This window comes from Vulpes vulpes, chromosome 4, assembly GCF_048418805.1.
Source record: "Vulpes vulpes isolate BD-2025 chromosome 4, VulVul3, whole genome shotgun sequence".
Taxonomy (NCBI): domain Eukaryota; kingdom Metazoa; phylum Chordata; class Mammalia; order Carnivora; family Canidae; genus Vulpes; species Vulpes vulpes.
The window spans coordinates 53,480,469-53,508,059 of NC_132783.1; the positions used below are offsets into that span (position 1 = coordinate 53,480,469).

General features: G+C 34.9%; 1 protein-coding gene across 18 annotated transcripts in view; it reads left to right on the top strand.

Moving 5' to 3' along the window:
* The window catches only part of FAM13A (family with sequence similarity 13 member A), a 346,947-nt gene that overhangs the window by 128,824 nt on the left and 190,532 nt on the right, over positions 1-27,591 (top strand). For all 18 annotated transcript variants that reach the window (XM_072755666.1, XM_072755665.1, XM_072755668.1 and 15 more), the window contains one exon: positions 11,412-11,565. In XM_072755666.1, coding sequence (XP_072611767.1) covers positions 11,412-11,565 — 154 coding nt within the window. The remainder of the gene's footprint in view (positions 1-11,411; positions 11,566-27,591) is intronic.

Sequence of the window (27,591 nt, forward strand, 5' to 3'; positions counted from 1 at the left end):
ATGTTTATTTTCATTCTATCATAAGTGGAAAAAATAGATGGAGAATTAGGTATTTATAGTGAGGGATCATGACCAGAAAGACCTAGTTTAATAGCAATTCCTCCAAAAATACTAGAGAATTTTAGCCAATTCCAAGTTCAGTGTAAACCAACAGTATTACTATGAAAATCAACATTTACTCTGCATAATGAAAAAACATTGATTTGATTGTTTATTTTTTGTAAGGTACTTTTTGAAGTTGGATTTCTTTTAAGATAATATAGACATAATCTTTTAAAGATTATATATATATTATATATGTGTATGTGTATATATGTATATGTGTGTGTGTATGTATATATACACACACAGAGACAGAGGCAGAGGGAGAAGCAGGCTCCCCACTGGGAGCCTGATGTGGAAGTGATCCCAGCACCGCGGGATGCTCAACAACTGAGCCACCAGGTGCCCCTTAAGGAAGTTGGATTTCTTGAGACACAATTTGCATGGTATAGAATGCATCCATTTGGGTGTAGTGTTATGAGTTTTGACGGAATTCATTACCACCACCACAGTTAAGATACAGACCATTTTCATCATTCCAAACAGTTTCTTGTGTCCCTTTTAGGCCACCCCTACCCCTACCCCAGTCCCTGGTAACAACTATTTTATGGCCCCATAGTTTTGAAAAGTATTTTTCACATAGCTTTTAAAAATTCTCAAAAGGTCTTTACAACATCAATATTACCAACATGTCCATTTTATAAAGGAAGAAATGAGGGTTCAGTTAAGCAGCTTTAAGTAGTGGAGCCAGGTCCAGAACCCTTTTATTATTATTATTATTTATCTCTTTTTTAATTGCTTTAATTTAAATTCCAGTTAACATACACTATAATATTAGTTTCAGGTGTACGTGAGAAACTTCTAACTCTGGGAAATTAACCCTTATTTTCTAACTCAGGATCTCAAATGCTTCCCTTGACCCTTCCACCTGGTCCTTTGCACCAAGAGCCCCACCCTTCTCATCATTGTTCACTCATTTCCAAGTGGATCCTGTTTTTTTTAAAAAAGATTTTATTTATTTATTTGAGGGAGAGAGTGAGCAAGCAGGAGTGGAGTGAGGAGCAGAGGGAGAAATAGACACCCTGCTAAGCCCAAAGTGAGGCTTGATTCTGGGACTCCAGGATCGTGACCCAAGTTGACAGCAGAACTTAACTGACTAAGCCACCCAGACACCCCTTCCAAGTGGATCCTATATTCAAAGCCAGTATGAAACTTTCGTAGTAACTTACTGGAGCAGGGAGTAAAAGCGGGTTTCTCAATCTTTTTTTTCATTTTCGGTTCCCTAAGGAGCCTTTTTAGATTTTTTTCTTTTCCTAATCACATCTCCCCTATCCTCCAATTAAATTTTAACATCAGGAATATGCTGTATATCTCTGTGTGTACTGTATATATCCTACTCTATGTATTACAAAGAGTAAGTTTCTTTTCACCCATTCTAAGAACTGTTTGCCCCGCCCCGGGAAGGGGCAGTATCACTCCCATTGCTTTGAGCAATAGTCTTCAGCCATCGTCCCACCTGATGTATATGACCCTTGAATATGAGAGACAATCACATTCACAGGACTGAAAATTTTATAGTAAATACCACATCAGACTTTTGGCATGATGTTTATGAAAGTGTCTTCAGAACACATAGGTAAGTAAAATCAGCTCTAGTGTAAACTTCAAATTTATTTAATAGGACAAGTTATAATATGGCTTATTTTTAAAATAATTCTTTTAAAGTTTCTTTTAAACTTTATAGGTCTAGACTTCAGAGGCACCTGGGTAGCTCAGTTGGTTAAGTGGCTGACTCTTGGTTTCAGCTCAGGTCATGATCTCAGGGTCCTGGGATTAGGCTCCACGTTCACCAACGAGTCTGCTTGAAGATTCTCTTTTTCCTTCTCCCTCTGCCCCTTCCCCCTCTCGCTCTCTCTAAAAAAGTCTTGTAAAACATAGATGTAGACTTCGTATAATAAAGGGAATAAGGTAGTTCTATTGAAGAAGAATTAACAATCTTATTTTTGTTAAATGCTGTTATGCTCCTAATGCACAGCTTTAACTTGTTGTTAATGTGAATATGATTATTGCAAATCTTGTTTTATCATTTTATCTGCCTTTCACCAAGCAGTCATAACTGAGGAGTCATGGTAACCAGATGTCGGTGTTTTCAGTTGCCTTATGTGCAATGTAGAGGTAGTAGATGCATTTCATTTTTTTGGGTAAATGTTTTTTATTGTGGTGAAATACATGTGACATAAAACTTACCATCATAATCAGTTTTAAGTGAACACTTCAGTGATATTAAACACATTAACACTGTTGTGCAACCATCACCAACATCCATGCCCAAAACTTTTTTCATCTTATGAGACTGAAACTCTGTATTCATTAAATAGTAACTTTTCACTCTGACCCTAACCCCTACCAACCGCCATTATACTTTGTCTTTGTGGTTTTGACTACTTCAAGTACCTCATGTAAATGGAATCATGCAGTATGTCTTTTTATGGCTTACCTATTTATATAAAATAATGCCCTCAATGTTTACTCATGTTGTAGCATATTGCAGAATTTTCTTCCATTTCTAGGGCTCAATAATTTTCCATTGTGTGTATATACCACATTTTGTTTATTTATCCATTAATATATGGGTTGCTTCCACATTTTAGTTGTTGGGAATAATGCTATTATGAATGTGAGTATATAATTGTTCTTCCAGACCATGCTTTCAGTTCAGTATATTCCAGAAGTGGAATTTGTAGATAATATAGTAATTCTGTTTTTAATTTGTCGAGAAATTGCCATACTTTTTTCCATAGTGGCTATACCATTTTGTATTCACACCAACAGGGCACAAGGGTTCCAGTTTCTCTACATCCTCACCAATACTTGTTTTCTAATTTTTTGGTAGTAACCATTCTAGTGGATGTGAGGTGATATCTCATTGTAATTTTTATTTGTATTTTCCTAATGATGAGTGAGGTAGAGCATTTTTTCCTGTGCTTTTTGGCTATTTGTGTTATCTCCTTTGGAGAAATGTCTATTCAAGTCTTTTGCCAATTTTTTAAAAAAGATTTATTTATTTATTCATGAGAGACACAGACTGAGAGAAAGGGGCAGAGACACAGGCAGAGGGAGAAGCAGGCTCCTTGCAGGGAGCCCAACGCGGGACTCGATCTCAGATCCCAGGTTCACGACCCGAGCGGAAGGCAGGCGTCCAACTGCTGAGCCACCCAGGTGTCCCTCTTTTGCCAATTTTTAAATCAGATTTTTTTAAAGATTTATTTATTTATTCATGAGAGAGAGAGAGAGAGGCAGAGACACAGGCAGAGAGAGAAGCAGGCTCCTCACAGGGACCCTGATGTGGGACTCAATCCTGGGACTGCAGGATCACACCCTGGGCTGAAGGAGGCACTGAACCGCCGAGCCACCCTGGCTGCCCAGGAGTTCTCTTTATATAACCTAGATATTAGTTCCTTATCAAATATGTGATTTATAGATATTTTCTCTCATTCTGTGGGTTACGTATTTACCCTAGAGATAGTGTCTTGATGCACAAATTTTTTTTAAAAGGTATTTTTTTTAAATTTTTTTTTTAATTTTTATTTATTTATGATAGTCACAGAGAGACAGAGAGAGAGGCAGAGACATAGGCAGAGGGAGAAGCAGGCTCCATGCACCGGGAGCCTGACGTGGGATTCGATCCCGGGTCTCCAGGATCGCGCCCTGGGCCAAAGGCAAGCGCCAAACCACTGCGCCACCCAGGGATCCCGATGCACAAAATTTTTAAAATTTTCATGAAGTCTAATTTGTCTGCTTTTCTTTTGTAGCCTATGTTTTACGTGTTATAGCCGAGAAATCTGCCAAATTCAATGTCATGAAGTTTTTGCTTTATGTGTTTTTACAAGTGTTTTATAGTTTTAGATTCTGGGTCCATTTTGAATTAATTTTTATATATGATACTAGGTAGTGGGTCAACTTCATTCTTTTGCATGTGAATATCCAGTTTTTGCAGTACTATTTGTTGAAAGATAGTCCATTTTTAATTCAGTGGTGTTAACATCCGTGGCAAATCTCATTTGACCATATAAGCAAAGGTTCATTACTGGGCTCTCCATTGTATTCCATTAGTATTTATATCTGCCTTCATGCCAATACCTCACTGCTTTGATTACTATAGCTCTGTAGTAAGTGTTGAAATTAGTAAATGGGAGTCTTCTATTTTTGGTTTCCTTTATTGAGTTTGTTTTGGCTATTCGAGATCACTTGAGGTTCCATGTGAATTTTAGGATGGGCTTTTCTATTTCTGCAAAAAATGCTGTTGGAATTTTGATAGCAATTGCATAGAATCTGTAGGTTGCTTTGTGTAATATTCGTATTTTAACAATATTAAGTCTTCCAATCCATGAACATGAGATGTATTTCCATTTATTTGTTTTTTTAACTTCTTTCATCAGCATTTTGTAGTTTCCATTTTATAAGTATTTCACATCCTTGGTTAAATATAATCCTAAGTGTTTGATTCCTTTTGATACTAATGGCATAGTTATGTCATTTCCTTTTCATATTATTTATTGTTTATAGAAATGCATTTGTCTGGCTTTGACATAAAGTCATGTTGGTTTCACAGGATTAGTTAAGAAATGTTTTCTCCTCAGTTTTTTGGAAATGTTTGAGAAATACTAATATTAGTTTAAGCATTTGGTAGAATTTACCAATGAAGCCATCAAGTCCAGAGCATTTTTGCGGGGGAAATTTTTGATTACTGATTCAGTCTTCTTACTATCAATAGGTCTATTCAGATTTTCTTTATCTTCATGATTCTGTCTTGGTAGGTTTAGTGCTTCTAGTAATCAGTCCATTTCACTTGGATTATCCAGTTTGTTGATGTGCAAATATCATAGTATACTCTCATAATTCTTTTTCATTTCTATAGAGTCAGTAGTATTGTCCCCACATTAATTTCAGATTTTAACAATTTGAGCACCCCTTGCTCTTTTAAAAATTCATCCAGTTAAAAGTTTGTCAAGTTTGTTTATCTTCTCAAAGAACCAACTTTTGGTTTCATTGATATTTCTCTACTGTTTTTCTGTTTCATTTATCTCTGCTCTAGTCTTTACTCTTTCTCTCCTGCTAGATTTGTGTTTTTTTTCTTTCTTTTCCTAGTTCTTTAAGTTGTAAAGTTAGGTTTTTCTTTGAGATCTTTCTTGTTTTCTAGTGTGTTTGAACTATAAATTTCCTCCTTAGGCTCTGTTTTGCTACATCCCATAAATTTTGATTTTGTTGTGTTTTCATTTTCATTCATCTCTAAATATTTTCTAATTTTCATTAAAATACAGTTTTTGTTCCATGGATTGCCTAAACATAATTCCACAATTTTGTGGATTTTTCAGTTTTCTTGATGTTATTATTTGTAACTTTATCCCATTGTGGTCTGAGAAGTTACTTTGTAAAATGAATATCTTTTTAAATATTTTGAGATTTAATTTGTAGTCTAACATATGGTATATCCTGGAAAATGCCCCATGTACACTTGAGAAAAGTGTTCACTCTGGTTGTTGTCAGGTAAAATATTGTGTGTGTGTCCAGTAGATCTAGTTTGTTGTTTTTTTAAATCCTCTGTTTCTTCTGTCTGGTGTTCTATCCATTTTGGGGAGTAGGGTATTGAATTCATGAACTATTGTAGAACTGTTTATTTCTCCCTTAAATTCTGTCCATTTTTTCTTCATATATTTTGGTGATTCTGTCATTAGCTGTGTAAGTGTTTATAGCTGTTATATTTTCTTGTGTTGAAACTTTATTAATATATAATGGCTTTCTTTGTCTCTTTTAACCTTTTTTAATTTTATTATGTATAATATTATTATAGACACCTCTGCTCTCTTTCACTTACAATATGCATGTATTATTTTTTCCCATCCTTTTACTTTTAACCTGTTTGTAGATTTGGATCTCAAGTGAATCTCTTGTAGACAGAATATAATTGGGTTATGTGTTTTAATTCATTCTGCCAGTCTCTTCTCTTTTGGAGAGTTTAATCCATTTATATTTAAAGTAATTACTGATAAGGAGGGACTTGTATCATTGTGCTATGCATTTTCTATGGCCTTTACAGCTTTTTTGTCCTTCATTTACTTCATTACTATTTTCTTTTGTGTTTAGTTAAAATTTTTTGTAGTATAATGTTTAAATTCCTTTCTCATTTTCTTTTGTGTACATTCTGTAGGTATGTTCTTTGTGGTTGCCATGAGGATTACATCTAACATCCTAAACTTATAGCACTCTAATTTGAATAAGTACCAGCTTTACTTCAATAACATACAAAAACTCTGCCCCAAGGTTCCTGACTGGCTCAGTCAGTAGAGCATGCAACTCTTGATCTCAGGATTGTGAATTTGAGCCCTGTTGAACATAGAGATTATTTTAAAAACAAAACAAAAGAAAAACTGTGCTCTTTTATAGCTCCTTCCCCACCTCTTTCAATTACTGATGTCACAAAATTATATCTTTATATAATTTTTGCCCCGAAACATAAAGCAATACATATTTTTTTACACTTTTCACATATCTGTATTTTTTTATTTAGATAAAATTGACATTGTTAGTTTTAGGTGTACAACACGATCATCAGTATGTGTGTATGTTGTAAAATGGTGACCATAGTAAGTCTAAGTTAACATCACTACACATACTTATAAACTTTTTTTCTTGTAATGAGAACTTTTAAGATTTTCTATTAGTAACTTTCAAATATACAATACAGTATTATTAACTATAGTCATTATACTGTATGTTACATCCTCAGAAAATTTATTTAATAACTCGGAGTTTGTACCTTTAAACTACCTTCACTCACTTTGCTCATCCTTCCCCTAATCTCTGGCAACCAGCAATTTGTTCCCTGTAACTATCAGTTCAGGGTTTGTTTTCTTTCTTTCTTTCTTTCTTCCTTTCTTTCTTTTTCTTTCTTTCTTCCTTTCTTTCTTTTTCTTTCTTTCTTCCTTTCTTTCTTTTTCTTTCTTTCTTTCCTTCTTTTCTTTCTTTCTTTCTTTCTTTCTTTCTTCATTCATTCATTCATTCATACATGAGAAGCACAGAGAGGCAGAGACATAGGCAGAAGGAAAAAGCAGGTTCCCTGGCAGGAGCCTGATGTGGGACTCGATCCCAGGAATCCAGGATCACGACCTAGGCCAAAGGCAAACATTCAACCACTGAGCCACCCAGTGCCCTATCTGTTCAGTTTTCTTTTGTTTTGTTTTTGTTGTTTGTTTGTTTTAGATTACACATATACGTGAGATTTTATGTTATTTTTCTTTCTCTCACTTATTTCATTTGGCATTCAAGGTCATCCATGTTGTTACAAAGTGCAGGATTTTCTTCCTTTTCATGGCTGAATAATATTCCTGTGTGTGTGTATCCCACGTCTTCTTTATTTATCCTTGATAGACATTTAGGTCTTAACCCATTTTGAGTTTATTTTTCTGTATGCTGTAAGAAAGTAGTCCAGATTCATTCTTTTTCATGTTACTGTCCATTTTTCGTAACACCATTTGTTGAGGAGACTGTCTTTTCCCCATTTGGATGTTCTTTACTGTTTTGTCAAAGATTAATTGACTGTGTAATCGGGTTCATTTCTGGGTTTACTATGCTGGCCCATTCATCTATGTGTCTGTTTTTTATGCCAGTACCATACTATTTTGATTACTACAACTTTGTAATATAACTTGAAGTATGGAATTGCTTCGCTTTTCTTTTTTCAATGTTGCTTTGGCTATTTGGGGTCGTCCGTGGTTCCATACAAATTTTAGGATTTTTTTTTCTAATTCTGTGAAAAATGCTATTGCATTTTGTTAGGTATTGCATTAAATGTGCAGATTGTTTGGGAAATTATATACATTTTAACAATATTCTTCCAATCCATGACATGGAACATCTTTCCTTTTCTTTGTGTCCTCTTCAGTCTGTTTCATCAGTGTTTATAGTTTTCAAAGTACAGGTCATTCACCTCTTTGGTTAGGTTTATACCTGGGTATCTTATTATTTTGGGTGCAATTATAAATGGGATTGTTTTCTTAGTTCCTGCTGTTTCATTATTGGCGCATAGAAATGCAACAGATCTCTATGCATTGATATGTCCTGTGACTTTACTGAATTCATCTATCAGTTCTAGCAGTTTTTTGGTGGAATCTTTTGGGTTTTCTTTATATAGTATAATGTTATCTGCAAATAGTGAAAGTTTTACTTCTTTCTTACCAATTTACATGCATTTTATTTCTTTTTGTTGTCTGATTGGTATGGCTAGGACTTCCAGTACTATGATGAATAAAAGTGGTGAAAGTGAACTTCCTTGTCTTGTTCCTGACCTTGAAAGGAAACGCTTTCAATGAGGATGATGTTTGCATTGGGTTTTTCAGAAGTCTCTCTTTTTTCTTTTTTAATGTAATCTACACCCCCACCGTGGAGCTTTACCATGATCCTGAGATCAAGCATTGCATGATTCACTGACTGAGCCAGCCAAGCACCACATTCAAAAGCACTATGAGTTTTCATATATGGACTTTATTATGTTTTTTAATTATGTTGCATTATGTTCCCTGCTTTGTTGAGGGTTTTTGTCATGAGTGGGTATTGTACCTTGTCAAATGCTTTTCTACATCTATTGAAAGTACCATATGGTTCTTATCCTATCTCATATTGATGTGTTGTATCAAACTGATTGATTTGTGAATATCAAACCACCCTTGAAACCCAGGAATAATCCCACTAAGTCAAAAAGAATTTTTTTTAATGTATTGTTGGGTTTGCTTTGCTAGTATTTTGTTGAGGATTTTTGCATCTATGTTCATGAGAGAGATAAGCTTGTAGTTCTCTTTTTTTATGGTGTCTTTATCTGGCTCAAGGTTATGCTGGCCTCATAAAATGAATTTGGTAGTTTTCCTTCCTTTCTGTTTTTTGGTATAGTTTGAGAAGAAAGGTATTAACTGTTCTTTAAATATTAGGTAGAATTTTCCTGTGAATCTCTGTGGTCCTAAAGCTTTTATTTGTTGGGAATTTTTTGATTACTATTTCAACTTCTTTTATGGTAATCAGTTCAAATTTTTATTTCTTCTTCAGTTTTGGTAAGTTGTAGGTTTCTAGGAATTTATCCATTTTTTCTTTCTTTTTCTTTCTATCCAGGTTTTCTTATTTGTTAGCATATACTTTTTCATAATATCTCTAACAATCATTTGTATTTCTGTGGTATCAGTTATTTCTCCATTTTAATTTGTGATTTTTGTGAGTTCTCTCTTTCTCTCTTTCTTTCTCTCCCTCCCTCCCTGCCTCTCTCTTTCTTTTTTGGATAGTTTTGGCTAGAGTTTTATCAATTCTGTTGATCTTTTCAAAGATCCTTGTTTCATTGATCTGTTATATTGGGTTTTTAAAGTTTCTATTTCATTTATTTCTGCTCTAATCTTTATTATTTCCTTTCTTCTGCTGGTTTTAGGTGTTGTTTGTTGTTCTTTTTTAACACCTTTAGGTGTAAGGCTAGGTTGTTTGAGATTTTGCTTGCTTGTTGAGATAGGCCTATATTGCTATAAACTTCCCTCTTTGAATAATTTTGTTGCATCCCAAAGATTTTGAACAATTGCATTTTTATTTTCACTTATTTTTATGTACTTTTTAATTTCTTTTATTTCCTGATTGACGTAATGGCAGTTTGATATCCAGTTTGGCAAATTTTGGGAATCTCTTGACTAGGTTTCAAGTTCTGGAAATATTTCTCCATGGTTTTCAACTTCACCCTCTTGTGTTTTTGGTTCTGCTCTTTGAGTCATTCATCATTCTTAATGAAAGGCAGCACATTTTTGCAGCTTACGTAATATTTATATTATAGGAATTTTATGGATTCAAGTCTTATATTCAAATCTTTAATCCATTTTAAGTTGATTTTGTGTATGGTGTGAGGTATGAGTTCCAGTTTAATTCTTTTGCGTATAGCTATTCAGTCTTCCCAACATCATTTATTAAAGAGACTGTCTTTCCCCCATGTTGTGTTCTTGGCTTCTTTGCCATAGATTAATTGACCATAAGAGTGAGATTATTTGTAGACTCAACACACAGAGAAGGCCATGTGAAGATGGAGCAGAGTTTTAAGATGCTGGCCTTGATTGAAAATTGAAACAATAGTCACAGCCAAGGAATGTTACCAGCTAGTGCACTCTGCTGGCCTCCAGAACTGTAAAAGAATAAATTTCTGTTGTTTTAAGCAACAGCTGGTGATAATTTGTTATAGCAGCCACAGGAAACTAATCTAGATGGATACTAACATCTCAGTGTGGCTTTCTTAATATTCTCACTGGTTATTCAATGAGGTTAAAGATTTTTGCACTATAAGATTATTGATGTTCAACTATATTGATGTTTTCTTCTATGAGTTTTTCAGCTCTTGTCCTTTGTCTTTTTTAATTTCTTTCCTTATTGACTAGTAGGAATTCTTTGTGTAGTCTAACTGCCAATCCTGTCAATTGTCCATGTTACTGATGAGATACTCATGTCTAATCTATAGCTTGTGTTTCTACCTTATTTATGGTGTCTTCTGCATTCAGAAGATCTTTTTCACATTTTTTTTCATTATGGAAATTTTTTTAACTTACCCAAAAGAAGAGAGAGTAGTACATAGTATAATAAATCTTCCATTTACACATCACTCAGCTTTAACAGTAATCAGTATTTTTTTTCTGGAAATATTTAAATTTTTCTTTAAGTTTTATACTTTTTATGCATTATCTAAGAAGACCTTCAATAAAGATTGTGTTGCTATTATTTCTGTGGCAAACATTCTATAGTTTCTGTCACAGTCTTTCTTTTTGTTATAACATTTGATTTTTAACACTTTTGTTCTTATATGTTACCTTATGCATAGCAATTTCTAATACATACAAAGCATTATGACACCCATGTTAATCTATACCTCCTTCCTGAACAACATGTCCTTTTCATATTCATCACAAGCTATTGAACAGAATTTGTGCCGGCAACATCGTACGTCACCATAGAGCTTGTTGAAAATTGCGTGTGTCCTTATAGGAAGGCTGATCAAGGGATCCCTGGGTGGCGCAGCGGTTTGGCGCCTGCCTTTGGCCCAGGGCGCGATCCTGGAGACCCAGGATCGAATCCCACGTCGGGTTCCCGGTGCATGGAGCCTGCTTCTCCCTCTGCCTGTGTCTCCGCCTCTCTCCCTCTCTCTCTGTGTGACTATCATAAATAAAGAAAAATTTAAAAAAAAAAAAAAAAAGGAAGGCTGATCAAGTCATATAGGAGATGTCAAAATGTATTCCTGGGTCAGCTGTGCTGGCATTTTTTGTTTTTACAAAATAATTCATGTCATTTCTCCCCCTTATTTCTAGTGTGCCACCTGGGCTTGAAGGCATGAAAGAACAAGACATCTGCAACAAGATAATGGCTAAATTACTAGAAAATTATAATACTCTGTTTGAAGTAGAGCATACAGAAAATGATAACCAGAGATATGAAAACCTGGCTAGGCTTATCATAGTAAAAGTAAGTAACTTTGGCATTTAATCTTCAGTATTATATTTTGAATGGAAGATATTTTATTTAAATCATTCTTTACCATAAAAATGTCATGGATATAGAGTATTATTCCTGTGCTTGTTGAATTCTGTTTATGAACATGTTCTCTGTATCAAGTATTTAACTGATCTATATTCTTCTAAGATTGGAGGATAATTGTGAATTGATGTTTCCTTGTTGCTGTTAAAATCATCTCAAAATCACTTACCTAGCCCACTGCTCTGGTCGATTTCTATAGAAACCTGGTGTTACAGCAAGGATATGTGCTTATGGCTGTGTTCAGGAGTGCTTGCTTACTGAGTAGATTGCAAATTCCTGAGGATAATATCATTGCGTCTTTTTTTCTCTCTTGTATCTGGGACACTTTCAAGTTCAACCTCAGGTTTTAAGTCCCACATATGTAGTTCCTGGCAACTATCATCAGTAAAGGATAATATTTTTATAAGCTATAAAGGAATCCTTGATAATATGATCTCTACCTTTTATTTTAATTGGCTGATAATTTATATAACATATCCTTACACATTAGGGAAATACATGTAGGTCTCTAAAAAGAGTCTGAGGATAAACCAAATCAAATCTTCCAGGGAAGGCATTTTATTTCTTTCTCATTTATATTGAGGCAAATCATGATGGAATAGATATGAGAGGTTCCCTTAGGTTTCCTGAGACTTAACACATTTACAGACTGCAGTATACTCATTGATTTGTATGGCAATGAATGATAAAACCTAAGCACTTGGTTTGGTCATTGAAGAGGTATTTTCATCTCTTCTTCCAGTTAAGATCATGACTTTGAAGAAGAAATAAAAGGTAATGAGTGTCAACTAGCACCCTTCCAAAAATCAAAAGAAGACCACAATATAGGTTTTCTTAGCCAAGGCTTATGTTGTTAATACAACAGACTCCCTATAAGGAATATAGTACATCTGAGACGAATGCATTTATCTGGAATCTTGCCAAACTGATAAAGAGAACGCTAAACTAGAATTTGAGGTAAGGGAAGAATAATGCACAGATAGAATGATAAAATGAGATGAAAGTATAACTTAAGTTGGAGACAATACAGCAGCTGAGAAAATGTGTCAGTGATTCACAAGAGGAAATATGGGGAAAAATACACCAGTTTTGCTACCAAAAAATTAAAAACAATTTTTTAATAGAAAAAAAATCTATCTTAAATTTGTTCCTTTGGTTCCTATAGTACTTTGCAAAGGTCTCTATTTAAAATATTAAAAAGTAATTGACTTTGTTTCAGCTGTATCTCTGATCAATACTTTTAAACACTTCTATTTTTTAATTAAAGCTAATAAGATAAGCCTAGAATATATTGAAAATAGAAAAATATGATCTAGGCCAGACAAACTTGCTGAGATACAGGTATTAATGAGAATATGACAAGAGAAGGTTATATGCTATGCAAATAAAATAACACTTGGTATTATATGGAAGGAGTCCCTGCTTGGAAATAATTGAGCTACTAGGTTTAAGTCTGGTGGAGAACTTAGCATGAGCATACAAGATAAAACACACAAACTAATAGTACTATGGGAGTCAAATACTGTTATCTTAGGTAGATAAAGAATATGACTGCTACTGTCCTAATGCAAGTTTCAGATCTGGCCTAGAGGCAGATAAAGATCATGGTTGGAAACTACATTTCTATACTGTGGAAGCATCATTCTACTAAAGCAAAATAGTTGGTGCATTCTTTCCTGATCTTGCTAATAGTCTCATCTCAGATGGTAGATTATACTACAAGGGAATGATGCTCTGGATGTAGTAAGGATGAAATGGAGGCTACAAAAATTATTTTAATGGAATACGCCGGTACCATTTTAGGGTCCATAAAAGTAAAGAACATACTAGCCACAGGTAGGTATGTAAACTTGGATATTGTTTAGAATGCAGATCTTTTTAATTCCTTAAAATCATAGAAATATTAGATACAAACCAAAAAGGAAGGTAATTAGAAAGGAAATGGGAGGGTCACAATGAAATCAATGACATAGTGAAAAATTGGAAAAATGGAAGGGAACTGAAAAAAACAAGTTCTTATTCTGATCATTCGCATGAGCTCAGCTTTTAGAAGGATGTATACAAGAAACCAGCACAAAACAAGAGATAAGTATGCATGAATAACAGACATATAAATTATGCTGAGAATAAGCTTCAGCTCATGGAAACTACTGTATATCTATAACTACTATATATCTAATTACTTTCTAGATCTCAGTATAGAAAAGGGCTTTTAAGGGGAAGAAGTACTAAATGTATCCACTGACATACCTCAGTATACCCCAATGTAGGGAACAAAGCCATAAAAGATTGAATGAAACTTTTCACAATATGCTCATGGACTGTATGGAGATTTGGGGTTCAGACAAATCTAAGTTTAGTTTCATTTGGACCAGGATGAAGGACTTTGATTGTGGATTGGCATTTACTTCAGGGCAGGTCTCTACATCTGTTTGTGTTATTTTCAGTATTTTAATCATTGACTTAAATGAGTATATACTTAGCACATTTGCAAGTGAAATATTGGATGGCTGAATATATAGACCAAACAGAATGGTGTGTGTATGTCTGTGTGTGTGTGTGTGTGTGTGCAGCCATTTCCCTCTTCTTCCTTGCTTCAAACAAAAAAAACCTACCTTATCTGGGCTTGCAGTGAAGTGCCAAGGTCAGATGGGTCCCTTCCACAGCTCTAAGGGATGGATGAATCACAATGGTCTATACTACCATCCTTTTTAGTTATACATATGTATCAAACTGCCTCGGGGTCACTCGTACCTGTATGCCCCATGGATTATCTCATCAATTTTTCTTGTCCTTTAAGATCTAATGCTCCACTTGTCTTAATGAATGGCCCACCCATCCGCACAATTGCTCCAGGTTGGTATCCAACAATCACTAAAACCTGTTATTTCTGCCTAAATATCTCTCCAATCTCTTCTCTCTCACTACTACTTCCTCATAGCCTCTCCAGGCAAGAAAATTCTACACATGGCTTATTATCACAATCATGTGGTGACCTAGCCCTAGAGTCAGAAACTCATCATGATAAAGGGTAGTTGGAAGGCAGGCAGCGGGAAGGGAGCCCTGCCCTAAGAAGAAATCACGTTTAAAGGATTTTACACCACCCTGGAAGGAGCCCTCCACTTTTTCCCACATGATAGATAGGCAACAAAAACCTGATTGAATAACAGGTGCAGGGAGGGTTAATTGATTAAAATAGCCTGCTAAAAAGCCCATAAAAAACCCCATACTTGGAAACTCCCATGGCAACTCTCTCAAGTCCCTCCTTCTTTGGGAACCTTATTTCATTCAATAAACCTTGCTTTGCTGCCCATTGCTCAGCCTGGTCTACCTCTTCATTTTTCCAAGTGACATGACCAAGAACTGCAGGCACCCATGGAGGAAAAAAATCCTGCAACAATTGTAGGGCCCCAAAACCTGCATTTTAAAAGGCATCCTTTGTAATTTTAATGATCATCCAGATTTGTGGACTGAGTAATCTGAGACTATTACAATAGCCTTCTTATTTGTTTTCCTGACTCTGGTCTAATCCTTGACTCCCACTTCCCTCTTCTGCCTGAGTTATTCTTCATTATGCAGATTCAAACATGACACTTTCAGAATTGAAATCTCAGAATTCTTCAGTGAGTTTTCTTCACCTATCCCTATATTATAAAATCCAAATCTTAGCAAGACAAACAAGAGTTTGCATAATTTGAACCCACTTCACTTATTCATATTTCCTTCTCACCACTCCTTCCCATACATTTGATACAGTAAGCAATCTTTGATATGATCATAGAAGCAGTGTCATTTTAGGCCTCATGTTTGTCAAGCTATGGAACTCAATGCCTGGCATTGAAAATACCCTGAATTCAGTAGATGGACTCTATTCATTTTACTGAAAATAATGTCCCTGATCACAATTTGTACATAATATGAAAGCAATGTTAATGAGTATTTTCAAAATAATTGAATAAATTTAAAAACATGATAGTTCACAGAGTATTTCATGTCTGCCTTATTTTAAGAAAAAATACTAGATACTTCTAAAGAACAGTTCTAGAAAAAGCAATGAAAATAGAGTAAGAACGCCTATATTTGTAACCTGACTACTCAGCAATATGACTGGGTAATTTTTAATATCTGTTTCCCTTTCCTGTTATTTAAGATTGCAAATATTCTATAGATTTATTGTGGGATTCAAACCATTAATGCTTGTGAAAGTATTTTAAAGCCAGTTAAATAGTTTAGAAATATAAAGTATTAAATTGGGGCAAGGGTGATAATACAGGATGAAGAGTAATTGATGAAGACCTTGGCTTACTTTGAAATGATCTGGTCCAGGATACTTCAGTAGATATATTTATCAATAAGCTTAGGGCACAGACTTTAAAACTCTAATCTAGAATAACACAAAATGGGTTAGAATTTCAGTTTGTGTGACCCTGGGCAAATTATTCAATTTCTCCTTCAACCTTAGTTTCCTCATCTGTAAAATAGATGAAAACTATCACTAATTAATTTAGCTGTTTTTTGTTATGATTAAATGAATAAAAGTAGCAAATTTTCAATAAATTATAGCTTGAAAAGAAATCATTAGTTTCACATCACTTTTATGATATTATCTTACTTCTCTCTACCTGAAAGGGTATCAGTCTTGATAATGGAAGGAAAACAGAGTCAAATGCATAAAAATAAAGTTGACAATCAGATATATTACTCATGACAGAAGAGTCACTGCTTCTAGACATTTCTTACTGGTAATTCACTATTATATGTTTTTTATTATGACTATTTAAGTATCTTTCTTGTCTTTGGAAAGACAAGAATTGAATATGATTGTACTTTCAATGGATGGAAAAGTGTGATTTTAGTATTTAAGCGTCTATTCAGATATGTTTTTTGAAAATGAGTTATTTTTTAGGTGGAAGTTTTATGAAAGAGTGGAATATTTAAGTGGCTTTATGAAAAATGAGATTTCAACACGTTGTTGGGGAGAGGAAGTGAACAGGGAAACAGAAAATCTTCCAGGAGAAGAATATGTTTTACATTATGTATTCTTTGTGTAGTGTGATCAGACATTTCTGACCAGACCAAAGGAAGTAGCACAAGAGCTACATACCAGAGGAAACCAGTATACAGCTTAACTATGGAGTTAATAATTACAAGAATGGGAGAATGATGAAAGGTTTTAAAAAGAAGATGGATTTAATTTAAGCTACACTTTAGATTTTTACTATCCTTTTTTTGGTGCAAGCAGGAAGTTGGTGTGGCTCTTCAGTGAAACCTTTTTGTAATAAGCTCTCAGCGGAGTAGCCTAATGTCTATTTCTACTCAGTTAACTGTGGCCAGTGCTGCAAAATTAATCATGGCTTGTACAATGCATTCATCAGCCTCATTTCCAGACAGGCCTCTACTGGGGGCCAAGGCAAAAATTAAGAAAAAAGATTCATCTATAAGACTCTTCCTTTGAGTCCACTTTCTTATTCTCTGGGGGTGAACTAAGTTCCCTTTAAGGTTTTTGCAGATTCTTCAATGATTTGGGCATATCCACTAGATCTCATTACTTTAATCAAAGGAATTTTGGATAGACCTCTTTGGAGTATGACATTTGGAGAAATCTATAGTCTCCTGAAGGTCTAAGAATGTACATGTTGGCTCCTGGCACTTTAATACACATTCTGCTGCATTTGGCACGTAGTCTTCATGGTTGGTTCTTTATGGTTATGGCCATTTTTTGCTTAAGATGCAACTTTCTTTTCTCTTTTTCATTATTTTTGGTGTTAGTAGGCTTCAAGGAAGGAACATAATAGAAGCATCTTTATTTTGCCAAACTGGAAAGTCAAATCTGTATTTCTAAATAACTAGGTTAGGAGAAACTTATCTTTCAAGTGACATCTAACAGCTGTTGCATAATTTCTCTAGCTTCAGAACAATTCTAGATTCTCTCTTCATAAGAGGATCTAAATCCAAGACTTAGTAAAGTATTTCCCTCATATTTACTCAGGAATTACTTTAAACATCTGGATATTTACATACACAAAATTTGGTGGCTTAAATATGGTTTAAATAATCCACCTTGTAACCTAAGCTGAATTTATTAAATCTAAATAATTACTAAGTGCCTGCTATTTGCAAAGCATTATTCTAGGCACAAGGAATACATCAGTAAGCAATTGACCAAAGTCTCTGCCTTTATGAAGCTTATATTCTAATGAAGATACAATAAATAATAGTCAATAAATAATTAAGAAACTAGCATGTCAGATGGTGATAGATTCTGTGGAGAAAGAAAAGGAAAGGGAGAAGTAATGGTAAGATAGGAAAATGTCATTTACTCATTTAAATAGGATGGTCAAATGCTTCATTGATGTGGAGACATTTGAGCAGAGACTTGAAGGAAGGAGCAAGAAGAGATAAGAACATTCCATACAAGAGGAGAAGAGGAGTACAAAGTCCTGAGTTAGGAGCATACTTGTCTGTTTGAGCAGAGCTGAGAAGGCTAGTATGGTTGAATTACATTGAGCAAGGGAAAAAGGTAAAGAAATGAGGCCAAAGAGGCAATAAGACACCAGATCATCGATGCTCTTAAAAGTCCTGGTAAACATTTTGACTTTCATTCTAAAAGTATTTTATTAGATAGTATTGAACAAAAGAGTGCCATGACATGACTTATAAATTAAAAGGATTACTGTAATTACTAGACAGAGAATAGATGAGAGAGATAGACAGTAGCAGAGAGACCCACTGGGAGCTAATCACAATAGCCTGGTTAAGAAATGATGGTGGCTTTGGCCAGGGTAATGGGTAGTGAAAATGATGGAAAGAGCTGTGACAAATGGGTTAGGTTATGAAAGAACACAGTGGGAAGTACTAGAGACACCAGTTAGGTTAGAGAGTATTTTAGATGGGAGCAGGCAGGCTAGAAGAGTGGTGGACTGTGAACAGAGTAGATATTTATATTAGTAATTTTGGAGGTGGAGCAGTCTGGAGTGATAAGATTTAGGTTGTGTTCATGAGAATAAGTGAAGTGGAGAAGCAAAAGTCATTGGAAGAAGATGGCTAAAGGTGATGAATAAAGATATTGATGGTTTGTTCTAAATGCCCCTGAATTTACCCAGGAGGATAGCAGATACTGAGGTAGACAGAAAGATTGTGAGCCTGGTCTGCTTAGTATATACATATTATTTACAGATTTTGTGTATAAATTACATTTATATATATTTAATAGGGCTATTGAGCTCCATATATAATACGTAGAATAAAGTGATTAATATGTCGTTCAATATCAATATAGAGTTAGCTAGATGAGTATCACTGTATTCCAAATAAACATCCTGTGAGACTGTCTTTATTAGTATCACTTATTGCCCGTTATAGCTTTAGGAATTTCTTTGATATTGGCTTCAGTACATATGTCATTCATGTGTCCTGTTGGACGTTGTCATCATTGGACTAGGAAATCCTTGTCCTTTAAAGCTACATTTGATAATGGAAAATAATCAGTAATCATTTTGAGCCACAGCAGATCACTAAGTTGGGGAGTAGTGATTAAATATTAACTTTTGTGTTTAAAATTGACACTGGCTATAAAATAATTATGCTGATATTCCTTTGTGACTCATAAGCAAACTCAAAATAGTTTAAAAATGTCCTGAGGGGAAAAAAAAAAAAGTCCTGAGCAAAAGCAAAATATTAGTGATTCATAGTGACTAGTTTGAGGGAAGTGCTCACTTATTGGTGTGTGGTATGGCAAGTTTGATTACAAAGTTCAGTCTTGTTCCTGTAGAGTTTATCACATAAACTGATAGATCACATAAACTTCCTAAATTATTTCCCATGTGTTTTTCATGCTGAAGAACACTGCATGTGTATTTTTATTTTCCATGTAGGGCTACAGTCTAAACAAATTAACTTCAACAACCGTTCTTTTTTTTTTTTTTATTTAATACCTACTCTGTGCAAAACTCTGGACTAAGGACTAGGCCTCTTCAGAAAATAAACAAGACCTGTCTGTCCCAAAAGGAACTTACAGTCAATAACAAACACAAAATCAGTGCAAGGGCAAAGGGGCAAAAGGAAGGAGGCTTTATGCTAGGTATTATATTAACTTCTTCTACATATTATCTCATTTATTTCTTACAGTAGCCCTGTGAAGTAGGTGGACTTAATTCTACTTTGAACATGAGCAAGTCTAAAGAGTACATTATTCAGGGTCAAGAGCAATTAATGACAGAGTTGGGTTTTTAAACTCACAGTACTGATATCAGGCCAAGTATAGAAATAACCAAGTCTTAGTTTAAGTTGGAGTATCAGTGCCATGAACATTTATACATTTATTCATTCAATATGTATTATAGTAATTTAGTGTCAGGGAAGCTTTCTGTTCTGATTCTAGTCCTGTATTTGTTCACTACCCCTAACCTCTTCTATAGCCCCTCAAGAACATTCCAAACTGGGTAGCTATGGAGTTATAAGAAATAAAAAGTGTTTGATGCTTTGTGATTTTGGCTGTGTTATCTTTCTGTGTGGGTGAACTTACATAGTGAAAGTGACTAACTCGTACTCCTCAAAATGTTACCATTTTGGGCACCTGGGAACTCAGAGTTAGCAATAAATTAAAATACATTTGCTCATTTCTGCAGATCAAACCTTTCTTTGGACAGAGAGCTGTATGTTTTTAGATTGACTCTGAATTTGAAGGCTAAAAAATAGTAAGTGATGTTTAAGAAACAGATAAAATTGAATAATAGAATGTATGACTCAAATAGGCACTTTCTAGTAGTGGCATCTGATTAGATTATCAATGTAAAGTATTAAGTAATAAAAGTAGTAGTAGAAGTTACTGCTTAACTTTGGGTTATTGTGGCTCCAATTTTTAGATCATAGTCACATATTTACAATTCAGATTGCTGTTAATTTCTTTTCCCCAGACAATTTGTTTTGTAGACTGTTTACAGATAAATACAAGTCTATTCGGGAATCATTGGAATAAATTAGATATACCTGCCAGGTGTTAATTTCCTGCTTTCTTATTATGAAGAATACTTAAGACAGACTAAATTACTTTGCTTATGAAAACATCATTATACTCTGCAACCTTTAAACTACTTACTGTGAGATAGCAATATTTTGGAACTGACACCTCAGAAGTTGCACATTTTATTTTTATTTACATGTTTATTTGAGAGAGAGGCAGGCAGAGAGAGTGAGTTTTTTTTTATTTTAAAGATTTTATTTATTTATTCATGAGAGACAGAGAGGCAGAGGCATAGACATAGGCAGAGGGAAAAGCAGGCTCCTCATAGGGAGCCCGATGTAAGACTCAATCCTGGAACTCTAGGATCACGCCCTGAGTCAAAGACAGATGCTCAACCACTGAGCCACCCAAGCATCCCGAGAGGGAGAATATTAAGCAAGCTCCACACCCAGCATGGAGCCTGAACTGGATCTCATGACCCTGAGATCATGACCTGAGCTGAAATCAAGAGTCAGGTACCTAACCAACTGAGCCACCCACACAACCCAGATTTAAAATCATTGTATTGTGTGTATTTGGCAAGTAGGGACCCTCCGTAAATGGCAAGTGAATATTTGCAGATTTTCAAAAGATCACTTGAATTTCCTTTAGTACTGAATTTCTGCTATTTTTCTTCATTTGGTCTCCTAGGGATAGAAATTACATTTCTGTGAGCCAGGAGTGCCTAGAAAGGAATATCCCTCCAGGGCAGTCCTTAACCAATAATGAATAGCATGGGAGGTATAAATTCCCAGATCCTTTACTCCTTGGTTGAAATAATTCTATTGTGTGTGTTAAAAAGTGTTTCCCAGGGCTTTCACCTAAGTTTGAGCCTCAAAACTACTGTAAAGCTGTATTAGATTCATAATGGCACCCTTACTAGCTACCTTATTCCCTCTATTATCACCCATTTCCCTGCTGAACCACTCAAATAAACTACTTGCCCTCAATCCTTGTTGTGGGATTTAGTCTTGGTCAGGTGGGGTTTAGTCTTGGTCAGGTGGGTAGGAGTCCAACCTACAACATCTCAAATTTTACAAAAATGAAGCCTTCACTTATCCTCCAGGTACAGTTAATCCCCATCTCCTCTGTTAGCATAGGGTACTTTCTTTCTCCTTAATATTAGAACAAGTCTCGGGGCACCTGGGTAGCTCAGTCTGTTGAGTGTCTTTGGCTCAGGTTGTGATCTCAGGGTTAAGCCCTTGAGCTCTGTATCAGGCTCCCTGCTCAGTGGAGAATCTGCTGGAGATTCTCTCTCTCACTGTCCCTCCCTCCCTCCCTCTGTCCTTCCCCTCCCCCTATCCCGGCTTGTGCTTGCTCTCTCTCTCCCTCTCCCCCCCCTCAAATAAATAAATTGAAAAATCTTAAAAAAAAAAAAAAAAAAAAAAAAAAGCCGAGTCTTACAGTTTGCCTTGAATGAATTGCTGTTTTCTCTTGTATTGTAAGTTCGTATTGTATTATAAGTTCTTCAAGGGTCAGAACGATCTCTCTTATTTAGTTATCCTTCTGCTTTTCTCTAAAAGTGGTAGAGTAACTTGCATTCTTATGTGTTACAAAACACTTCTTCTAGTTATATTTACTCAAAAAAGTCTTTTGAATTGCATCATGTACACCTAAGTAAAAGCTAACTCAAATTTATTCTAGAAAAGTCATGTAACTATTCTGGGAATTAGTATTGGTTCACATTTCTAGAGTACAGAATAAAAATTTGCTTAATAGAATGCCATCTAACTGATTTGCCAGATTCATCAATTCTCTGCATTTGCTTTTAAAGCATACTAACTGCTGTCCATGGCAACTCTGAAGGCTTGTGGCTAATTAGCTGTTCTCTTGCATACTTTGTTCATTACCAGTTTTACTTTGTGCTAACCAAGACTTGTTTGTCCTTTTCCAAAACTATTCATGCCAGTCTATTGTTTGTGGTACCTATATAATTTAATTAGGCAAATGCAATATTAATGCAACACTATAATTATTTGTAGGAAAATAGTGTCAAAGTGATTAATACAAGCTTATTTAACAGATTGTGAAATCATGGGGGCTTACTACAATCCAAGGTTATTTCTCACTCCACATGCAGTGAGTTGAGCAACTCTCCTCCATTTTGTCCAGACCATCTTCCAAAGTTGTGTCAGCAGGAAAAGAAGGAGTTGAGAATAATATAGAATAGTCTTATGACTACACATGGAAGTGGCTTAACATACTTCTTACATTTCTTTTAGCAGATTTAGTTTTATTGCTTCCAACCTAATTGTAAGAGAGGCTAGAAATGTAGTCTTTCTAGTGCATAAGGAGAGGACATCAAGGACACAAATAGATGGTATTGTGTACCTAAATAATTGTTTCTCTTGTAAAAAATAAGTTGAAAAATTGGAGAGGCTCGATAAGGTTAAAGGCTTTATATTTTTACTCCAAATAAGTGATACATTATGATTATGGTTTATACAAGGAAGAAGGTGTGGAATTCCAAGCTCTTGGACATTCTCAAACAAATGCCCACATCAGAAAACTGGAAAATAAATGAACATTGAAGACTTTTAAAGTAAATAAAATACTGTATTATTTGTATATATCATTTTTAAATATTCCTGTTTTAGTTTACTTTTGGGGTTACCTAACCTGCAACTTTTCCTTATTTAATTAGATAGGAAGAGGTCTTCTAGAGAGCCATTATTTTATACAGTTAATAGTTGGCATCTGGAGATAGACTGCTTAGTTTCAAATTCCATTTCTGCCACTTACTGGGTAAGTGACCTTAGACAAGCTACTTTTACTTTCCATACCTCAGTTTCTGTATATAAGAAATTTAGATAGCAGAAGTATATATTTTGTAGGGTTATTTTGAGGGTCAAATGAATAAATGTATATTAAGCACTTAGAAAAATGCCATACATGTAGTAAGCACTATATAGGTGATAGCCAGTATTATATTTTGATTGTCATCATCATCATTATTTTAAGGTTTGATTCCACAGTTTTCTGCTGAGTGACCACACTGTATGTGAAACTATAAATAAATAGTTGTATGACTTAAAGTGTTTTGATTGAAAACAACACAAAAAAGCAACTGTGGCTAAAATCAGACTAGAAAAAGTAAAAGAATTGTTTGAAAGTACATGGGGTAATTCACACAATAGAAAGTAAAGCTGAGCACATGAGCAAGATGGCAGTGTAGGGGCCCTGGCCCTGGTTTGCCCACAAAAACGATGATTCGACAACTACTAATGGATGAAAATAACTCGGAAAGCTTCCAGGTATAGGAGAGAAGCTCCATCAATCAAGTAAAGCACAAAACCCAAAAACAGCCACATAAATAAGTGTAAGAAGCTGTTTACCTGTGTCAGCTTATTCCATGGACCACAGCCATCTCTGGCACACTTTACTTTCCTATAGTTAGAGTTTGCTTCTTTTTAAATTCTGTATCCATTAATAAATTATCTTTTACCTTTTATTTTAGGGTAAGAAGTAATTTACATATCACTATTATAATGTAACATTATTCTGCATTTGTCTATATTTTTACTTTTCCAATGAAATTTATTTTTTTTTAATCCAATGAAATTTATACTTCTACTTTGTTTACCATGGTTTGTTTGGTTTGGTTTTAGTGGTTTTTTTTTTACAGATTTTATTAGAAGGACATGTGTGGGTAAGTAGAGGTACGAGCAGAGAGAGAGGGAGAAAAAACACTGAAGTCATAAAATCTCTAAGAGAAAGTCATAGGATAATGATAAAATGGTCAGTTCAACAGGAAAATTTAACAATTCTAAATACCAAACATTAGAGGACCTAAATATATCAAGTAAATACTTACTTATGGATCTAAAGAGAGAAAATGACAGCAATACAATAACACTAGAAGACTTCAATCCCACTTTTAATAATGGAATATCCAGACAAAAATTAATAAACAGCTGACTTAAAGAACATTATAGACCAAATATACCAATCAGACATGTTCAGGAGATTCAATCCAACAACAGAAGAATATGCATTCTTCTTAAGTGCACACAGAACATTCTCCTGCATAGATCATATCTTAGATGACACTACAAATCTTAGCAAATTTAAGATTGAAATCATCCCAGGTATCTTTTCGGCTTCAGTTGAATGAAGCTAGGAATCCATAGCAGTAAGAAAGTGGGAGAATTTACAAATAATTGGGAACTAAACAATACACTCTTGAACAGCACTGGGCCACAGAGGAAATCAAAAGAGAATTTACAAATTCTCTTTTATTTGTCTTAAGACAAATAAAAACAAAAACACAACTTACCAAAACTTATAAAATGCTACAAAAAATGAAGTAGGAACGTTAAGATGCTCAGGAGAGAAGTTTATTACGATAAATGCTTACATTAGAAAACAAATTTCTCAAACATCCTAACTTTACAATCAAGGAACTGGGAAAAGAAAAAATACATAAGCCCAAAATTACCAGAAGAAAGGAAATAATAAAGATTAGATCACAAATACCGGAAAACAAAAACTAAGTTTTGTGTGAAAAGGAAAAAAATTCAACAATCCCTTAACTAGACTAAGTAATTTTTTTTGGATATGACAGCAAAAGTATAGAGACGACAAAAGCAAAAATGAATGAGACTACATCAAACTAAAACACAAACTTTGAGGGCACCTGGATGGCTCAGTGGTTGAGAGTCTGCCTTTGATTCAGGTCATGATCCCAGTGTCCTGAGATTGAGTCCCCACAGGGAGTCTGCTTCTCCCTCTGCCTGTGTCTCTGCCTTTCTTTGTCTCTCATGAATAAATAAAATCTTTGAAAATAAAAAAAATAAACTTTGTAATATTCTGCACAACAAGGGAAACCATCAACAAAATGAAGAGGCAGCCTACAGAATGGGAGAGAATATCTGCAAACCATATGTTCAATAAGAGGGTATTGTAAAACCTCATAATTCAATAGCAAAAAAAAGAAAGAAAGAAAAATTAAGGCAAAGGGCCCTAATAGACATTTTTCCAAGGAAAACACAAATGGCCAACAGGTACATGAAAAAGTGCTCAACATCAGTAATCATCAAGGAAATGCAAATCAAAATCATAAGATATTATCTCACATCTGTTAGAATGGCTATTATCAAAAAGATGAGATGAAAAATGTACATGAGGGTGTGGAAATAAAGGGAACCCTTGTACTATGTTGATGGAAATGTAGATTGGTTTAGCCATTATGGAAAATGATGTACAGGTTCATCAATAAATAAAAATAGAACTACCATATGATCCAGCAATCCTGCTTCTAGGTACATATCCAAGGAAATGAAATCAGTGTCCCAAAAGGATATCTGCACTCCTATATTCATTGTAGCATTATTCACAATAGCCAAGAATGGGAAATATGTAAATGCCCATTGACAGATGAATGGATAAATAAAATATGATGTATGTATCTACAAAGGAATATTGTTCAGTCATAAAAAAAAAAGAAAGAAATCCTTTCATTTGTGACAACATGGATGAACCTGGAGGACTTTATGCTATATGAAGTAAGCCAGTCATACAAAGGTAAATACTGTATGATCTTACTTATATGTGGAAATCTTAAAAAGTTGAACTCCTGGAAGCTGAGAATAGATTGGTGGTTGATAGTAGTTGGTAGGGAGGACATGCAGAAGTGTGGTTAAGGGGTACAGAGTTTCAGGTTTTGCAAGATAAGTTCTGGAAATCTAATACACAACAATGTGAAGTTGGTCAGAGACACTTTGAAACACTGTAATCAGTAGGAGAAGAAGGGTAATGTCCTTTAACTGTCTTCCCTTAAAGAAGGGAAAATGAATGCCAGATATGCAAAACAATGGTAATCCCCTTTGGTGCTATAAGGGGCAGAAAAGATTGAAATATCCTGTACATGTTAAGGTCAGGGATGAGGGATGGGACAAGCATATAAGTAACTGGCACAAGCAACAAGTGATCCAGGTTATAATGTATGTGTGGAGCAGATAAGATGAAAAGAGTGGGCTGAAGGGCTTTGGATGATAGAAATAAGAGTTTAAATTTGTTCTGGTAGATGGAAGGAACTAAAACTTGTCAGGACAGGAGTGACTTACATTGGAGTTCTAAATCAGAAAATTTGACATCCATGGATTGGATAAACTGAAGAACAGAAGAATCAGATGAGATTGTTTTTGTTTGATCAGTCTGTTCATTCAACAAGCATTTATTGCATGCCAGCTATGCAGCCAGAAAGTACTCTATAGGCTGAAGAAAAAGCAGTGAATTAAAAAATAATAATAATAATCTCTGCTCTTATGGAGTTTGCCTTTAGGCCAGGGTAAACAGTACACAAGAAGAAAACGAATATTCCATTTGATGATAGATTCTGCAAGAAAATTAAACCATGATAAGAACTTGACATTAATGGTATATGAAAGAAGAGGGAAGTTCAGAGCACTCTTTTATACAGAAAAGTGAAGAAGGAAGGTCCCTCTGAGCTAGCATTTGAACAGAGATCAAACGATGTGGTGGAGCAAGCCATGGAAATTTCTGGGGCAAGAGAGCAATCCAGGCAGATGGAACAGCAAGTGAAAAGGCCCTGAGTCTCATACTTGCTGGCTTGCCTATGATGGTAGATCACTATTCAGACCCCTCTATATAGCAATGAAAAGTAGAACTTCTACAAATCAAGACTATGAACGAAGAAAGCATGGTGGGCTAGATTATCAAAGAAAAGCACAGATATTAAGACTAGGTCTGAAATCACCACAGTAACATACAGATATTAAACCAATCTTAAACCAATAAATACTATGGTAAAAATAAAGCAGTTGCTAGTACCTGGTGGAAGTTGTTTCTGATGAGAGCTTTTCCAAGGAGGTGACGGAGGAGCTACAGAAAACTCTATATTAGATTGTAATATTAAGACCTAGTGTCCAAACACTAATGCTTAATGATGTATAAAATGATCTTTAATTTAACCAATTTTTGTTACAATTCCA